Source organism: Gouania willdenowi, chromosome 19 (assembly GCF_900634775.1).
Source record: "Gouania willdenowi chromosome 19, fGouWil2.1, whole genome shotgun sequence".
Lineage (NCBI taxonomy): Eukaryota > Metazoa > Chordata > Actinopteri > Blenniiformes > Gobiesocidae > Gouania > Gouania willdenowi.
In genome coordinates, this window is record NC_041062.1 from 9,254,593 (window position 1) to 9,274,885 (window position 20,293).

General features: G+C 40.1%; 1 protein-coding gene across 3 annotated transcripts in view; it reads right to left on the bottom strand.

Moving 5' to 3' along the window:
- LOC114481041 (glutamate receptor ionotropic, delta-1-like) overlaps nucleotides 1–10,113 on the bottom strand; it is a 184,630-nt gene extending 174,517 nt beyond the window's left edge. For 2 of the 3 annotated variants that reach the window (XM_028475355.1, XM_028475353.1), the window contains exon 1: nucleotides 9,994–10,113. In XM_028475355.1, coding sequence (XP_028331156.1) covers nucleotides 9,994–10,099 — 106 coding nt within the window. In that variant the 5' untranslated portion in view covers nucleotides 10,100–10,113. Of the gene's footprint in view, nucleotides 1–9,430; nucleotides 9,766–9,993 lie in introns of those variants that run through there. The other variant, XM_028475354.1, reaches the window with a different exon arrangement.
- Nucleotides 10,114–20,293: the final 10,180 nt, after the last annotated feature.

The following is a 20,293-nucleotide window of genomic DNA, read 5'->3' on the forward strand; positions in this document are numbered from 1 at the left end:
CCGTCGGGTCAGAGCCGGTCCGCTTCAGGACACAGATTAAACCTTCCTCTCAGCACTGAGAGCATTGACCTACTGCACTGATGCTGCACCAGCTCCAGGAGCCACCTTAACTTTTTAAATTCAACACCCAAATAAAGACTTATCGCCACATAGTGTCATACTCCTTCATTTTTTAATCGGTTCAATAAAACAATTTGAAGCAAAAAGTGAACCTGAGAACTTTCCTTATCGCTCACCTGGAAGAACATCATCAACATGACCCACAGAACACAACACAAAAGGACACCAAGACTACAAAACAATAACAACACTGTAAGGACACAAAACCACAGTACCTATGCAAAGACAACTTAAAAAAAGACAAAAACTACTTTTAAAACGCTCCAAAATGACCAGAAAAGTAAACAAAATGACAACTAAAACATAGTAACAAAACAAAAACACAAACTAACAAGAAAAATGACTCTGAAAACAATGAAAGTAAAAAACAACCCAAAAGGACACAAAAAAAACAAGGAATAATATAGCCGCAAGCAACGAGAAACGCCCCTCGCCTTCGCCGCCTTTGTCGCGCCACCTTTGCCGCGCAGCTTTTGCCCCGCTGCCTTCACCAAATTGAAAATTTTTGCATTTTTAAAATTAGAAATAACCAGAAATTAGAGAAGCGAGCAATTTAATTGTTTAATTTTTGTGACCCTTCATAATATTTCAGTGGGTGAAAAGTAGGTGAGTTGGTTTCGAAAAAAAAGTATTCCAGCACAATAACAATGTTTCCCCCTTTTTGAGTACCATGAACTGTACATTTTCGGAAAGCGCGGGGTCGCCTACGACATGACAAGAGTCCCTGGTCACTGACGGGCATGTGGCTGTTCGCAAACCACACTAACTGCAAAAAACGACTCCAAGAAAGATAAACACATCTTTAAAAAGAACTCCAAAATGAAAACAAATGACATCACGATTTACTAAAACAACAAAAAAACACAAGTAACGATTGCAAGACAACTAAAAATCTCCAAATGACACAAAAACACAAATGAGAAAAATTACCACCAAAAATGACAAACCAAAAACTATTCAAAAAGACACAAAACAACAAGTAAAATAGAACCAAATTGATGACTAAAACACATAAAATAGGGACACAGTTACACAACACAAAAAACCCAGCCAAAAAAAACAATAATAATCAAACAGAACAAGAAAAAAGAAAAAAAAAAACATAAACCTACAACAAAAACACAGAAATGATACAAAAACGGAAGAATACACACAAACAAAGATTACAAACAATGATCATTTAGAAAGTATTTGTATCAGTGCACCATGCTTTGTTTGCCTCTTCCCTTTCTGATCCCAGCTGCAGCCTTTCACAATAAAAGCCATATTGTAAATGATGTTCACAGCTGCTTTGTTTTGAAGAGCATCTCTGCAGTGATGGCTTTAAAGCTCAGTCGGTCCCATCAGTGAGTGCAGCTCTGCTCCTGGTAGGCGCTCGTCGGTGTTGAATGAGATCATTACAGCCTGTCTTACACAGAAAAGAGCAGAAATACAAGCAGAATATTGCTTGGCTCATCATAACTACAGGCAATGAGCTCTCCTCACACACATAATGTGAGAGCAGGGCTGCTGCACAGGCTTATTGATGCAGTCTTCTATTCACTGACTCACACCAGCACATTTACATACTCTGGATTCACAAGGCTGCGTGCACGCGTGACAGATGTGGCGCTCTCAGAGCCTCAAGGCGGAGCATCGCTCACACTCTCCGCTGCCAATAAATCAAAATCACAGACACTGCGACTCAGCACAAAAAAAACGCCAAGCGCTGGCGGGAGGAAAATAGTAAAATACCAGCTTCAGCAACAGATTCCTGGAAGAAGAAGAAATCTGAGCTCTGATGGAGGAAGGTTGCCAGGTCTGATGCCGAGGGCCAGAATGAGGACATTCTTTTTTACTGCTAATGCAGTGAGCTGCCAATGAAAAGTAAGGAATGCACAATTCTTATAACATTGACAGGTGGGCATCTATCAATTTGATCAATAGTTCACTGAGAAATACTGCTTCAGGTCAATGTCAAACCCTTTCTTTAATTATTAAGTAACTATATAAGTAACTAACAAGATAAGTAAATAAGTAACTTCATTTAGGGGTTCTGAACATTTAGGGTCACACGACACTGAAACTAAGAATATTTTCTGAACACTTTGAGCCCATTTTGCTTATTTTTACCGTTTTTCTCCAACTACACCAAACTCACTATATTTCAACCTATTTTCATCACTTTTTCTTGCCATATTTTTGCTCCTTTTAATGCACTTTTACTACATTACTCCCATTTCTGCCACTTCTCCATCAAATTTTAATGCATTTTATGCACATTTTTTCCACTTTCAAGACATTTTCAGCACTTATAAAACCTTTCCACCACTTTTCCACCTAATGTTAAACCATTAGTCATTTTTCACTTCTTTTCACCATATTTCATGCCTATTTTTGCCAATTTAACCAAATTCACAATTTGTCATGCCCATTATTTGCCTAACTGTTCCAATATTGACACTTTGAAAACTTTTTTACCACTTTTTCTGTCTGTTTTTGGCTACTCTAGGTTGCATGGTTTTTAAAAACCCATTTGACCACCTTTTCCACCATTTTATTTCTGATTAAAACAAGCATTTACATATTTAAGATGACTATATACTATGGCCCAAACAATAATACCCTTCCTGGACAACAGTGGATATTATTTAGATTAATACATTATATTGCAGTAGAAACTAAGTAACAAAGTAAATAGGTAAGTAGGCAAGTACGTTAGCAATCAATGAAGTAACTAAGTAGGTAAGAAAGTAGGTACATAATGTAGTAGAGCGATGGTTGAACATCACTAGTGTAGAATTCCTGTTTTTCTGCATCTTTATCAACACGGTGACACTGGAGCTGCTGGTTTTCAGTGTTTTTCTCTGCTCTGCTGCACAGACCGCCCGGGCTTTCATTTTCAAACACTCTCTGCCACGTTCTCCACAAACAAACAGCTCAATAAAGACGGTGCAGCGCGTGGAGCCCTGACAAGCTGACATTTGTCTGCAGGATTTCATCTCACTGCTGAGAGCTTCTCTGACAGCTCCTCCTCTTCCTCTTCCTCTCATCTTTCATTAACCCACAAACACCATCGCAGCAACGTCTGCACTCGACCTCCAACATAAACGCCTGCATGCTTTCTACATAAGATAAGTTAACCTGATACAGGACAACAAAACACAATGTGAAAGGACAAGATAAGATACCAATACCATAAGATATGAAACAATAAGACAATAGAATTAGACCTAATCTGTTAAGTAACAATAAATTTTAATTCAACCCAATGAAACCCGATAAGATACAATACAATAAAGACGCAATATGATGAGACGTGATACAATAAGACAAGATACAATAAAGACGCAATACGATAAGACACGATACGTTAAAGACTTGACACGATAAAGACGCGATACGGTGAGACTACAATAAATACACGATACGATAAGAAACGATGCAATAGAACGAGATACAATGAGATATGATACAATAAGACACGATGTGATAAGACAATACAATATGATAAGATAAAGATGCGATAAGATGAAGCCACAAAACTATAAACAAAACGGTAAGACACGATATAATAAGACACTGTACGATAAGACGCAGTAAATCACAATACAACCTGATAAAGTAAGACGTGGTACGATGAAACCCAATAAGGCACAATACGATGAAATACCGTAAGACGATATATGAAAAGACATTATACATTATGAGATGAAAGACACGATACATGATCTCAAAAGACCAGATAAAACCCAATATGTCATCAGACTACGTCTCAGTAAGTCACAATAAGTCAAGAAAACTACAGATGAAAAAGAAAAATGTAATAAAGATGAAATTGAGCTCCTTTATTTATTCATTTTACTAAATATTTGTGGCCTTTTTGACTAATGATAGTTTATGATAATATAACCTGCTCCAATTAAACTTTTAATTAATAAACCAATTAATCATATCATTTAAAAACAAAGCAGGGAATAAATGTAAAACTTTCTTAAACAATAAAATAAAATGAAATACTTTCTGTCTGGAACTGACGAACGACTTGAACTTTAGAATAAAAACCTGCTCTGATACACAGTCGTTTGACTCAAAGCAGAAAAACAGCAGCCTTATCATAGACCTGCTACACGCACGCACACACACACACACACACACACACACACACACACACACACACACACACACACACACACACACACACACACACACACACACACACACACACACACACACACACCACACACACACACACACACACACACACACACACACACACACACACACACACACACACACACACACACACAGATCGCTCCAATGACTCAGCTCATCTAACATCCTAAGGACAAAACCCACCATGAGAGGCTCTGTTCCACACCGTCCATCACAAAGTACCATTTCTTTCTTTATCTGTGCCTGATGTTTATCACAGAGATCTGTTAGGATCTACTGTGACCTCGCAGGGACACGTTCTTCACTCCTACCTGGGATTAAACATTAGTTATCAGCAGGCCGCTGTAAAGCACAGGTTCTCAACTCCCGGGTCGAGGAACAAAACTATGTCTCAGACTGGTTTTAAAATTAAAAAACATAATCACAGAAAAAACCCACATACAGTATGTATATTAATGCTCAGATTGGTTATTACTCTATATGCTGGTTTTATATTTAAACTTTTAAAATGTTTGCTGGTTTTCTTTAGTTTGCAAACTAAAGCTGCAGTTTTTCTTTAGTTTGTCATAAATGCAGGAAAATAAGTTTCCACTGCTATAACAGTGTGATTTTCTGTTTTTCTAAGGTGTGAACTGCTCCGTGTTTTCATTTCTTAGTGTTGGCTCGTTAATTGAAGATTGTCTACTTATTCTAGGAGCGCAAAACATGGACAAAAAATACACAATTTACTTCCTGAAACAGAAATGGAAATATTGTTACTTATTTTTTCCATTACAGTTTTTATTACTTTCCTGTAAACAAAACCCAGCAGAAATTGCAATCCGACAATGAATACAGCCTCACTTTAATGTTCTGAGGAAATATCACACATTCACACGCAATTTGTCTTTGTAAACGCGTGGTCAGAGAAGAAGAAAATGATGGACTTCATTTTCTGAAATGGAAATCTCTCTATAACACGGACTAAACTCTCACCACATGCTGTGGGACAAAATCACACATTTCCATCATATTTTTCACTGTAAATTGAGTGGGCTGATGTTAGCTTCAGCATGTGTAGCAAACAGCTGGACGTCAAATTTTGCACAAAATCTCACGGGATCTGAGCGTGTGCTTCTTTCAGCGCATTTCCGCTGTGTATGAATATGAAATTAATAACAATTAAGCATGTTTAGCACAATTTCAGGAAGTTTAATGGCCTGTAATGACTTTTGATTAGGGAAAGACGATGAAACGGAAACAAAACAGAAATGTTTAAGCTGAAATGTGAGGCTCTGTTGAAAGCAGAGAGAATCAGTGTTAGCTCGTTTTCCTACCACACACTCATTTATTAAGAACCATAAAGTCCATATTGGGCCCATCAGAAGGTTCAATAAGCAGCCTAAAGAAGCACAGATGCCAAACGTTGTGTGTAAAGCGTTTCCACTCCAACACAGTCTGTCCTCTCAGAGTCCAGCTGTGGGAGCAATGGGAAGCTGCTGTTTATTAGCCGACGTTTGCCAAAAATGTTGCATCACGCCTGTGTCCATTAGCTGTGTTTCTGCAGCGCTGTGATCCACAGGGTCCAGAGCCACCGCCTGATAACGAGACACACAACGAAACCAGAGAAAATCCTCAAAGCCTCAAAGCTTTAACGAGGTTTTAAAGGGAACACTGTAAATCCCTCATTTGTTCCTTGTTCCTTGTGAACAGACTCAAAATTAAACCCTCTTCAAAATAACAACACGAGGCAGATTCCCACGGCCAATAAAACTGGGTTAAAAAACTGTGTGTAAGTGCAAAAATGTAACAATATATTCCCAAAGAGTCCTCATGCAACGATAAGATGATCCTTATTGTGATTAGGTGATCTTTTACAGTCATTATTAGAGTTTCAAAGCGCTCCCTCTCACTGCTGTGATTACACCGCTGTGTGCGATGCGTGCCATCTCTGTGAAACCTGCTTTCATTCCTCGGGGGAATCAAAGCACGAGACAGAGTTAAATGGGAAAGTGTGTGAGATCCATCACCGGAATAAAATATCCCGTCAGCAGATGGAGGAGGGAGGAGGAGGAAGCACAGCACACTGACTGACAGGGACATTTACCTTTCTCTGATGGACACGACATGATAAGTCACAATACAACATCATACGACAAGACATGATATGATAAGACATGACGCACTGAAACAAGATAAGTTGCAATACAACACAATACAATAAGACAAGATTTGACCTGATACGATAAAACACAATAAGACACGATATAATAAGATGATATAAGACATGACACAATAAAACACAATAAGACATGACACAATAAAACACAATAAGACATGATACAATAAGATAAAATAAGATAAGATATAATAAGTTGTGATACCATAAAAAAAAAAATGGAGTCGCTATCCGTACGTAGCCGTACAAATAACCCACGGTGCTATGTTAGGGTTAGTTAGTCTGTAACGTAATTTAGGGTTAGGGTTACGGTTAGTTAGTATATAACGTAGTTTAGGAATCTACGTATTAATAGCAAACAGAAGTACCGGCCAATGAGGGGCGCTCATGTGACCTAAACTGGCCAATGAGGGGTGTTGCGTACGGTACAGCTACGTACGGATAGCCACTACCTAAAAAATATCATGCGACATGATTAGACACAGTTTGATACAACACGATACGGCACGGTGCAATAAGATACAACATGATACGATACGTTAGTTTAGGTCATAATACGCACAGTATAATAAGATACGATACGATAAGACACAATGCGATAAGACATGAAATGATAAAATGTGACGCAATAAAAAATATGATACAATGCGATACAACATGATGCAATGCGATACGATAATACAGTACACGGGCATGATATGTTAAGATATGATACAATAAGACGTTAATAAGATAGAGTATGATTAGATGTAGTGTTAGACCGATACATCGGCCGGCCGATATTATCGGCAGATTTTTGCATTTTTTTACGTGTATCGGCATTGGCCGATGCAGGCTGCTGCGTTCGCCGATCCGCATTATTTACAGAAAGCAGAAATATTTTTTACTTGTTCTTGTTCTATATCACCTGTTTTTAATATTTGTTATATATTTTTTACTTGTTGTCATTCTACCTCAACTTTGTTCATTTCAATAAATGTTCCTTTCTAAAAAAAATTGAGACTTGTACCATTTGTTATCATCATTAAGTAATTTTTATGATGTAAATTGAGGGAGAAAAAGTAGCATTGGCTCCAAATATTGGCTCAAGAAAATCGACAGTCTGTATCGGTCATCGTCCAAGGCTGATGTGGGAAAAAAAATGGTAACGGCATCAGCCCTAAAATAGCCATATCAGTCTATCCCTAATCAGATGCAATACGACAATACACAATACAATATGCATTGATGTACCGAAATTCCGGCCACCAAAAATGGCCCAAAAGTGCATTTTCGGTTTTCCAACGAAACCCTTTTCTCACTGAAATAAGCCGACTGAAAGAGGATGTTGTGATGACGTGACAGAGTTTGAGACGGGGCAAGTAAGTGTGTTTTATGTTTCGGTGTAACATCAACACTGTAGTTACGTGTATCCCTCCATTAACAGGGACCACACGGCAGCCTGACGCATGGCTGCGCATCAGCAGCAGAATCTGATTTCAGTTCGTCAGCGCATGTTTCACAGAGATCCTCTGATCATCATCACGACTGGTTCACCTTATAAAGATCATTACTTGGATGGGATTCAAGCGGTGTGAACAAGAAACGATGCACATCACAATCAAAACACACAGAGCCAGTGTGTCTTGGAGAACTAAAGGATTAGAGTCCTTGGAGGACTCTACCAACACACACACTGACTGGACAGGGTGTGTGGAAACAGACAGGAATCCATGACAGACAGACAGGGACTGAATTGGCCACAAACCAGCAGCTAAGATTTAATTTATTAACCCAAACCAGACCAACCACAGCAGCAGAGGCCAGATGTCAATCTGCCTCCAAACCAATGCAGTCATTCAACACTACACAACTACACAATTCAATTAATGCTACAGTATAATGCAGCTAATGTAATTTTATTGTGATCATCAATAAGAAACAAATTATCTCCTTCTTTGGGCCCATGCAGACAGCCAGCTGCCCACTTTGGTGTCCCTACCCACAAGTTGAGAGCCCCTAAATTATAAAACCGAAAAACGCGAGCAAAAAAAGGACAGAAACTAAGGCAGTGTGCCACAAAAAAAAAAAAAATAGTAACAAATCCCACACACAGACGCCATGACTCACCACCAATAATAATAACTTACTGAGTCCAATGTAAAACATAAATGTTCGCATTTATCTCAGAAACACTTCTACAATAAAAAAAATAAAAAAGATTCCAACATTAAGAACATGTTTTTAAATTCAATTCTAAAAAGGTTTTATTTTCCTCTCCATTTTAATAAGAAACTGTGTGTTTTCATGACAAACTGTAGGATGCTGTTTTTCACCCAAAACTGTACAGAATAAAGTCTAAAATGAACACATCTTCTCATTAGTGGGTAAAAAGGTAAAGACGCCTCTGCTGCGAATCAAAACCCACCAGCAGAATAAATGGGGAAAGTGTGAGAGAAAATGACAGGAGATGGAGAAGGATGGAGAAGGATTGGGGGAGACCACCAGCAGCAGGAGCTCCTTAGCTCTCCAACCTGCTGCTGGTTCTCAGGAACAGGCAGCGTTTGTCCCCGTTGTCATCTCAACACTGATTAACATGTCGCTCACGTCCAATTCAAAGTTCAGGCTTTATATGAGGAAGAAGGAGAGGGAGGAGAGGGAGGGAGGAGGAGGAAGAGGAGAGAGGGAGGGAGGATGAAGGAAGGAAGGAGAAACCCCTTCAAACACATGTCGGTTCATTTTGGATGGGATGAGGAGGTGAAATAATTAATTATGGATGGATGATTGGATGGATGTATGTTGTGGAGCATCACTTTGCTGACACTTTATCTGCATGCAACAGCCTGTCTGTTTCCTCCCTCTAAGTCTGCTCACACGGAATGGCAATCAGGTGTGAGTCGTGCCTTTTTGGCCACAGATCAGACGCTGTTTCTCTCTTTAACTCCTCCAGACCCGGTGCGATGGGTGAGCACTGTGCGTGGAGGGGGGAGAGAACCCCGCGCTGTCTGCGTGTCTTACCGATGTGGATGATGGAGTCTGCGGCCACGGTGTTGCATTGCAATATCCACAGGCAGAGAAACAAGACAAGCAGCATTTCCATCTCCAGCCGAAGCCCAGCAGGCGCATCCACGGATCCACCTCGGGGTTCTAGTGGTTCTGGGGCCGCTACTAGTGCCACTACTAGTGCCACCGATGCTGCTGCGCAAATCCACCGTCAGAGCAGTCAGAGGAAAAGAGGAAAGAGGAGAAATCCCAAAAGAGAGAAAAGTGTCTGCTGGAGTGGAGGATGGACGGAGGAGATGGAGAGGCTCCGGGGTTCGGCTCACAGGTCCAATGATCCGACTCTCTGAGACAGCACCGCAAACTGCGGAGGAGGAGGGACGCGATCTCTCTCTCTCTCTCGCTCTCTCTCTCACGTGACTGCAGAGCCTCTATCTGAAGCTGAAGCCCGAGCGGAGCGCAGAGAGGAGGCGGTGGATGGAGACGGAGAGTAGGTGGATGGATGGCTGGTTGGATGGATGGATGGATGGATGGATGGATGGAGCCGAGCAGAGGCTGTCACGCCCCGGGCTAATGTGTACCTCGGTGAGGACGACGACGAGCTCGCGGCGCTTCCACCTTCATCCTCCTGAAGTTGTGGAGACGGAGAGGATTCCGTGCGTAAAGTCGGGAATGTTTCATTATCATTCCCAGCACTGGGCTTTGGATTGGAAGGTTGTTCACTCTGGTTTATTTGAACGAAAATTAACCATCTCTTTGAGTGTATGTGTTTGTGTGCGTGTTGCAGTGTCTGTGGGAGAGCTTAAAGACGCGCAGCACGCGGACAGGTGACGTCTATCATTTCTCCACCAAACCCGTGATTCTCTAGCCCAGACCTGGTCTCATGGTTCCACTCTTCCCTGATCAGGATTTGGAGGATCGTAACAGCGGGATTTGGAGACGATGGCACGAAACATCGTGCGTAAAAGCAGCGCGGCGGCCGCACGGAGCGGAGCCGCGTGCGTGGGCTGCAGGTCGGTCTTCTTCGTCCTCATCTCTAGTTATCACGGGTTTTTCCAACCAGCCAAAGCACGTGAGAAATATTTCTATTATTTTCTATTGAATACAGAACTGACAATGCGATGTATAGAGTTTGATTTAATATAAATCTGTGTTAATGTTTTTACTGGTGTTGAAATATTTTTTTACACTACACAAAGTGTTGAATAGACAGTTTAAAAAGTTTTTAGTTGAAACATTTACCACTTTACAACTATATTATGCATCTGCGTTTAGTTTGTGCTGCATTAAATATTAAGAATTCTACTTAAAAGCAGGAAATTACACAAATGACAACAAAGCACAAAAACAGGGCAAAAACACACTAAAATGGCAGAGAAAAAAACACAAAGTTATGACAAACACAAAGTGACAACAAAAGCATACAAAATGACAACATCCATCCATCCATCTTCTTCCGCTTTATCCGAAGCCGGGTCGCGGAGGCAGCAGTCTCAGCAGAGATGCCCAGACCTCCCAATCCACGCACACCTCCTCCAGCCGTTCGGGGGACCCCGAGGCGACACCAGGCCAGCTCAGAGAACATAGTCCCTCCAGCGTGTCCCTGGGCCTTCCACGAGGCCTCTTCCATAGGACATGCCTGAAAACACGTCTCGAGGGAGGCGACCGGGAGGCATCCGAAACAGATGCCCGAGCCACCTCAGCTGGTCCTTTCGACGTGAAGGAGCAGCGACTCTACTCCGAGCTCCTCTGAGTGACTGAGCTTCTCACCCTATCACGAAGGGTGCGCCCAGCCACCCTGCGAAGGAAAACTCATTTTGTATTCGCGATCTTGTCCTTTCGGTCATTACCCAAATCTCATGACTATAGGTGAGGGTAGGAACGTAGATCGATCGGTAAATTGAGAGCTTTGCCCCGCGACTCAGCTCCCTCTTCACCACAACAGTCCAATACAGCCACCGCATCACTGCTGACGCCGCACCGAGCCGTCTATGACAGTCATGCACAAAATTAGAACAAAATGACAAAAACACACAAAATTGCGGCAAAAAACAACAACCTACAGCAAAATCATACAAAACTGGACAAAATGCAATAAGATTCAGAGGAAACTTTAATTATCCCAGGGGGAAATGACTTGCGTTACAGACGCTCAAGAAATATTACAAATAAAAAGAATAAACACTAAACAAAGAAAGAAAGAATTAAGTAAAAGACTGTTAAAAAAGGATTACATACAAGTGCACACGTTACAGCAGTAAAAAATAAAATAAGTAATAATAATAATAATACAAATATAATACAGATATATACAACGCTCGAAGCTGTCAGGTTAGAGATATGCATTATAGAGTTTGATCATCACAGGTAGGAATGATTTCCTGTGGCGTTCTGTGAATCAGCCTGGTGGATCAGCCTGGTACTGAGGTTCTAAAGGTTCTAAAGGTGCTGAAGGTGCTCCTCTGACTGACCAGCACATCATGGATTGGGTGGGACTCATTGACCAAGATGGCCTTCACCTTGGACAGGCTCCTCCTCTCTGTCACCACTGTCAAGAGTCCAGTTTAATCCCCACAACATCACTGGCCTTGCAGATGAGTCTGTTGGCATCCGTTGGTGTCTGTGCACTCAGTCTACTCCCCCAGCAAACATCAGCGCGGAGGATCGCACTCGCCACCACAGACTCGTACAACATCCTCAGCATTTTCCTGCAGATGTTGAAGGACCTCAGCTGTCTCAGAAAACAGAGGTGGCTTTGGCCCTTCCTGTAGAGGGAGTCCATGTTCTTCATCTAGTCCTGTTCATTATCAATCACCACTCCCAGGTATTTTTACTCCTCCACAATGCCCACACTGACCTCCTGGATTGAGACAGGGCTAACCAGCCTCTTGATTCTCCTCAGCTTCAGCTCACTCCATGTGACAAAGCTGTCCACAGCAGCCCTGTACTCCACCTCGTCTCCCTCCCTGATACATCCAACCACTGCAGAGTCATCAGAGAACTTCTGGAGATGACAGGTGTCAGTGCAGTAGCTGAAGTCCGTGGTGTAGGTGGTGAAGAGCGAAGGGGAGAAGACAGTCCCTTGAGGGGCCCCGGTGTTGCTGACCACTTTGTTAGACACACAGTGTTGCAGGCATACATACTGTGGTCTGCCAGTTAAGTAGTCCACAATCCAGGACACAACGGAGGAGCCAACATGCATCTCTGTCAGCTTCTCACCCAGGAGAGCCAGACGGATGGTGTTAAAAGCACTGGAAAAGTAAAAGAACAGAACATGACTCTCACAGTGCTCGCCCGCTTGTCCAAGTGAGAGTATACACACAGTTGAGCAGGAAGGTGATGGCGTCCTCACTCCAACCATGGACTGGTAGGTGAACTGCAAAGGGTCCAGATGTGGTCTGACTGATGGCAGGAGCTGCACCAGGATGAGTCTCTCCAGGGTGTTCATGATGTGGGAGGTCAACGCAACCCATCTGTAGTCCTTGGAGCCACTGGGACGTGGCGTCTTAGGAACAGGAACCAGGCATAATGTCTTCCACAGCAGTCTCAAGCTCATGGTGAAAATGGGCTGGAATATTCCACACAGCTGGGGGGCACAAGCCTTTAGTACTTTGGGACTGACGCCATCAGACAAAATGACAAAAAACACAATATTATGGCAAAAACAGACAGCAACAATAAAATCATGCAATATGATGACAAAAAACACCAAATTAAGGCAGAAACACACACGACAGCTTACAAAAGCATAGAAAAATGACAACTAAACACACAAAATGATGACAAAACCTCCACCTATTTTATTTAAATGGTGCCACATTTATTCTTTTTAAGATTTGTCACAAACACATAAAGAGTACAGCACGAGTACCGGACGGGACATACACACAATGCACTTCCCTACCACTACTACATTACCCATAAGCCACCACGCTTAAAGGAGCAGGCTCAGGCACAGCTCACATCCACCCAAATTGTGATTTCCACGTGTGGTATTTTCTCATTTTTGGTAGGGTAAAACATAACCTTCCGATCTCCGCTTCGTGCTTGGCGGAGGTAAAAAACACAAAATTGCACAAAGTTATGACAAAATTACTGAAAAAAAAAAGCATACAAATTTGGATAGCGCACAAAATAAAACAACAAAAATGTCAACAAAACAGAAAATGTCAACAAAAAACACACAAGACGACATCAGAAAACACAAAACTTCAACATCAGTGCACAAAATTAAAACAACAACATGCATACTGTACATGCAAAACGACTGCATTTCTGTGCTGCACAATGAAAAAAAGACGCACACGTACTTGCCGTCTGTTGTGTATTGGTTAGTTTGTGTGAGAGGAAAATATTCAGAGATAAAAACAGGGACTGCAGCCTCTCCAAAAACTAAAACAATCTTCAAATTAAACTACATCCTTATCTTGTTAAATCTGCATAACTGTGTCCATCTATAGCCCAGCCCTGATAAATTATCTAGTTGTTGTAGTAAAGTTTTGTTGTGTAGTAATGTAGAATATCTTTCAGTTAAAAGTAAAACATAAACGGTTGGTTTGTGTTTTCAGCAACTTCAGTTGTGGACAAACAGTTGATGAACAAAACGTGATGTTTACGACATTCTTTCCCTTTCTACAGGTGATGACTCAGCGGTGGCGTCGGAGGACCGACTGCTCTTGGCTTTACAATTAAAGGATATTTCTTGGTGCACGCTGAGCCTCGGGAATGTCCTCTGATTGTTCGGCTAAGGGGAGAACATCAGCAGAACCTCCATCATTAGATCACACTGCTTCACCCACAGAGGAAACATCTTTAACGTTAGCATTACTAATCAGTAATGATGAGTGTAAACCTAATCTTAGTTATTGTTATGTGATGAGTCAGCAAGAACACTAAGTGAAGTTTGAACTCGGTCGCTTTTTGAAATGCACTAAAAACACCAAACCAATGGATAAAATTATTAGACTTTTTTTATCAACATCCTTTTTGGACTAATGCTTATTTTTATGATAAGTAGAGCCCTATTAAATCCATTTTATTCATTTTTTTCCAAATTCCACTGTTTGTTTTTCCAAAATTCCATGTTTTCCACATTCATCTTTTTAAATTCTGTTTTTTTTTTTTTTTTTTGTTTTTTTTTTCAGAAAATAGTCATTTCCTCTTGTGAGGAAACAAAATAAAAAAAAAGAAAAAAAAAGAAAACCATAATTAAACAAAAATGTAAATCAAAACCATGATTACTTATAATATGTGATGGCATGATGAATGAAAGTTAGGGTGCATGCACTACTAATGCTCATTTCCATGTTAAGCTAGCATGTTAGCGAAGTGAGACCCTGTAGAGCTAATGGACCAACCGTTTCCTACAGTGTTACCAATGTAGCAACTTTATCTCTACAGCGTCCCACTCCGCTAACATGTTAGCTTAACATGGAAATGAGGTTAACTGTCGGTTTTTCTCCTTTTTTGGAATACTTCATTTAGGGTCTACGATTTTCCATTTCAAAATTTCCCAAAATCCTTTGCAGGGTTTGTAATTCCTGTGTCACTTTACACTTTTCCATTTCATCATCATTACATTTCATATGCTTCAGATGATTTACAAAATCAAGATAGTTATGCAGAATTCATGCAACATTACGTTGCAGGAGCGACGTTAGCTTAGCCACACTGCTAACTCTCAGCCATTCGTTTAAAAAGGAAAAATCCCATGGAAATGTGTGATATGATCCAAAAACAATGACTTAAGAAACATTTCATTACCTGCAACCAGGGAATCACCCTCACAGAGCCAACTGTGAGATTGGAGATGCTTCTGCTGTCATGTGTCACCAGATAAACTCATCACCAGTTTAGCTAATACACCATCAGCTAAACCTGTCTTTCTACCAGAGCATTTTCACATTTGAACACAGTCGTAATAATATGAACCGACACATTAAAAAAACACTTCAAATTTGCAGTCACGGGATAACACGATCACTACTCGATACGTAACGCGTAGCAACCGATTTACAGTGAAAAAATAGCGTCTAAACGTGTGATATTGTCACAAAACATGCACGTGAGGCATTTTGTTTAAATAAGAATAAATTGAAAAAAAAAAAGGAAAAAATACAGGTCAGATTGATATTTTCGTTTCGGAATGCTAATTCTGTTTTTCCATCCGTTTTCGGCGGTCGCGGAAAATCGTAGGCTCTGCTCATCCCTTGATATGTGAGAATAATTTTAACCAAAGTCCTTCTGTGACTGAGACTAAAGAAAAACACACGTTTAAGTTACACCAACGAAGACACATTTTCAACATTCAACACCAGCATCTACAAAAGCAGCCGTTTTCATCTTCAAAGCTTCAAACTTCCTCTCATCAAAAACGAAAAGGTCAAATAAAACAAGACAAAATATGATAAAACAACTAAATAAAATAAGAGGACAAAATGTAATGAAAATAGACAATAAAATAAGACAAAGCAAAAATAAAACAAGACAAAGTGAGCAGATATGATGAAGTGAGATAAGACTGTATTAGACGTAGAAAATAAAAGTGCTGAGGTCAATGATCTTTAGCGTTTTAGTTTGATGGAGTGATAAAGACTCATTTCTCTGCAGTAAAAAGATTAAAACAAAAAATAAAAGACTTTACTCTCAGTGACTCCTTTCACTGGATGTATTGTATCATTTTGGTTCACTTTTTTCCGTCTGTTACACCCGTTTTTGATGACATTAATGACTCATTTCTGACTTTTTTCTGCTGATTTTCACAAAAAGCTGCAGCTATAAGGTCTCCATCAGTGGAACATGACTCCACCTACAGGGTTATGGGACTCACTGCAGGAATTCAGCTTTTTAACGTGAAAGAAATCACTTTTTAATCTTTTATTCCTAATAGTAGGTATGAGATTTGGTAATCATTTGTATTTTTTATGTACAACATCTACTGAAATACATCGTTTGTTGTGTAACTTCATTTAACATTTAAAATAAGATAGGGTTTATATTATTTATTGAATTTTAGAATCATTAAACTAATCTTTGAATAACAATTTCCGCCTTTTATTTCTTTACCTGAAATTTAGAGTTATACATACTAATTTTGTCATAATTTCTATTCATTTTTAATCATGTTATAGTATTTCTATCTCTTTCATTTTTCTTAAACCAATACATTTGGTCATATTTAAATTCTATGCGTTAAAGATCATTAATTATTTTCTGTTTGTGAGGAAATAAATAAAAGTGTTAATCAAACGTCATTCTTGTATTTGGCTACATTTTGTTAAACTTCCTCAGACCTTACAAGTGATAAAACTTCTTTATAATGTTTGTTTGCAGATACTTTTAAAGTTTCTCGGAGTGATTTAAACGTAGACATGAAAAAACGTTTCAAACTTAATAAAGCGGTAATTTATCAAAAACGTCAGCTCACCTGTTTGCTAGCAGCTTGTAGAAAGTCCGACAAAGTGAGTGAAACAAAGCAGCTAGCTCCACTTCCGTTCCTCCTCCGTCATATATTTATAATTATTCATCTTAATCATTAATGCTTTAGACAAATATGTCCGTATAAAACCACTAATTTATTCCAGTAGTGTCCGTCGTAAAGACGGACGTGACTTAGCTAGAGCGGCACTGCGTCGCCGCCATCTTGCTACAGACAGAAACCGGAAGTTCTGTTATGTGGGGGTTTTTTTTGTTTTTGTTTTTTTAAATAGAAACAGAAAATATATAATGACAGTTCACAGAATCTGACATTACAACAAAAAGAAACAGTGTTATTTATACCTCCAATAACTTACACTTAAAGAAACACGTTAACTATAGTGCAAGGTTGTAAACACTGCAAAACCAAAATAAGCATAAAATACTCAATAATATGTAGGTCAAAGAAGGGATATTCATTACAGCAATAGAAAAAAAAACAGGGGATTACAATAGGCTGTATTCATAAACAAGCAACCGTAAGTTCTTATGAATTTTCTTAATTTAACATTTTTTGTTGTTTTTTTTAAAAAAAACTATTAATACCTCCGCCAGAAGCAAAGTGCGGTAAGGTTATGTTTTACCCTCTATTTGTCTGTCTGTCTGTGTATCAGTTAGCTAGATAAGTTAAGAAAGGATTTGGATTACATTTTTAAGAAAATGTATGAATGCGACAAGGAACAGGTGATTCAATTTTGGTGATGTTCTGGCAACCAAAAGAAAATATATAGAAATATATATATATATATCCCATTCATTTTCCCATCCACACTGTGGATGTTTTAGAACACTGATGATGTCATCAACATCATATTATTAATATTATTTGATGTAGTATATCACACATTGTACCAACAATAGTTAATCTTCCAATGTAAAATCATTTAATGTAAATGTATTGATCACAAAACAGTTCTGGTTGGATGAGTGAGAAAGATAACAGTGAGCTAATGTTTCCCAGGTGGGAAGTGAAGGAAACACTAAAATGTGTGTGTGTGTGTGTGTGTGTGTGTGTGTGTGTGTGTGTGTGTGTGTGTGTGTGTGTGCGTGTGTGTGTGTGTGTGTGTGTGTGTGTGTGTGTGTGTGTGTGTGTGTGTGTGTGTGTGTGTGTGTGTGTGTGTGTGTGTGTGTGTGTGTCCCTTACACACCCAGCAGCTGCTGCATGACTCAACTGATCACTCCCAATGATCATCATTTCTCAATCAGTGACAAGCTGTCAAACATCTGCTCAGAACATCTGTCCCTCAGAGAGTCTCTGCACACCATCACACACTGGGACCACCAGGGAGGCAGGGACCAGGGACAGGACCAAAACCAGGACCAGGACAATGTGTTTGTTTGTTTTTTGTATTTTTTTTTTTTTTTTTTTTATCACTACTTTTCAGTAGTTTTGGGCATCAGCATCATCATTTATCATCCTCTGCCTATGCAGATACTGTGCTTTTATTGTGAAGATCTGTCCTATCAAACGTTTACCACGAGAGGGCAGTAATGAGCTACTTTTATTTCAATAAAAGTGTCTAAAAATGAAGATTTATGAGAAGAAAAAGTTAATTTAGAGACATTTTCTCTTCCTAGAAAAATGAATTTAGTTTAAATGATATAAATGGTATAAAATATATTAATACTTAAACATAATAAAAGGTTTTTTATTAATATATATATTGACACTCTAAATTTAATTAATGAAATCTGTCGTAAATATGATATAGTATAATATTAATATCATATACATGTCATATACACTCATGTGTATGAATTATATGTGTACATATGTATATATGTTTGATGTGAATGAATAAACTTTATATATATATATATGTGTGCAGAATATATATTATTATATATTAATGTAGATTGTGAAAATAGTAGAATAAGGTTAATATTAGTCCCCTTGGTGCCCTCGGCGACTATGGGCGTGGTTGTCGTCCCTGGGGGCGCTGCTCTCGGTGCTGCTTCCGTTCCGGGTCCTTCTGGCCTGGGGTCCGGACCCTGCTGGCTCTGGGCCCACCAGTGTGCGCCCGCCGGCTGCCCGTTCCGCGCGGCTCTGGCCGTCTGCTGGGCGGGGGCCTTGGCTCCTCTGCTGGGGTCTCGGGCGGGGGGCTCTCTGGGCCCTTCCCTCGGGGGGTTGGGTGCTTGGGTGTGGGTGGGTGGGGGGGCTGGATGCTGGCGGGGGGCCTTGGGGTTGGGGTCGGTGGGGGGATGCGCTGGGTGCTCGGCTGCTTGGGGCTTCCTCGGATGTGTGTGTGGGGGGCGGTGGCTGCCTCTCGGCCTGGGATCTTGGGGGCATCTGGGGGGTTGCTCGGCCGCGGGGGGGTTGCCTGGGCCTCCCTGGCCTCCGCTCTTTCTGCTGGCCTGGCTGCATCTGCGGGCCCAGGGCAGTTCCTGGGCTTGCAGTAGCGTTTTTTTTTTTGCACATATACTGGTATACGATGCACTGGCACGCCTTGGGATGTGGGATAAAACTCATACTGGGCTTAACCTTAGACACGTTTATCCCAAATACCTGCTTTAGGTACTACCATTCACTCATTCCCCCTGTTCACAGCCACCACCATTATAGCTAAGCTTCACACTTGTCACCATACTGGCTGGATTACACAACATAATAAGCACAATATATTCTACAACCTCACATCTCACCCTCACTGCAAAACAGTCTATTCTTCCCCACCTTTTCTATTTCCTGCCTTGAGTCTCTCCTCCCTGCTCCCTTTCCCCCTCCCCTTCCCCCTCCCCCTCCACTTAGGTGTAACACTGCTCTCCCTTTTTATATCCTCCCTATAATAAAAGATTTCTTACCCTTCCTTAGGGAGGGCTGGTGATGGTCACAATAAAGCAATAAAATAAATCAATGTATTTTATTGCAATAACAAAATATGCATTGCTGTCTCATAATGATTGCACTTCCTGTGGTGTTGACCTTTGACAGCATGTGCAGACAAGTAAAAAATAAATAAATACATAAATAAAAAAAATAAAAAATAAAAAAGTGTTTTTTCTCACTCGTCAAAATGATCACCAGATGAACCGAAACACCAACAAACAAGCTTTGGACGCTTTAAAGAGTTTATTATTTAATTAAAGTGCATTTATTATTATATATTATTTATTTAAAATATTTCAATGTCAGAAAAAATGTCCAAAAAAAATCATTTTAAAGCTCTTTTCTTCCAAAATACCAATAACTTTTTAGTTCATGGCACATTTTTCCCCCCAAGCTTATATTTACCATTTTAATTCCTGGCACTACGCATTTGTAACTAGTGATAGAATCATCAAAATGGCAAAAATATTCTTAAGTTTCTACATTTACACACACAGATCCAGCAGTGGAAACACAGATAGTTCAGGGGAAAGTTTTTTGATGTAATTTAACTCATTTCATGCTAAAAGTAGCAATAA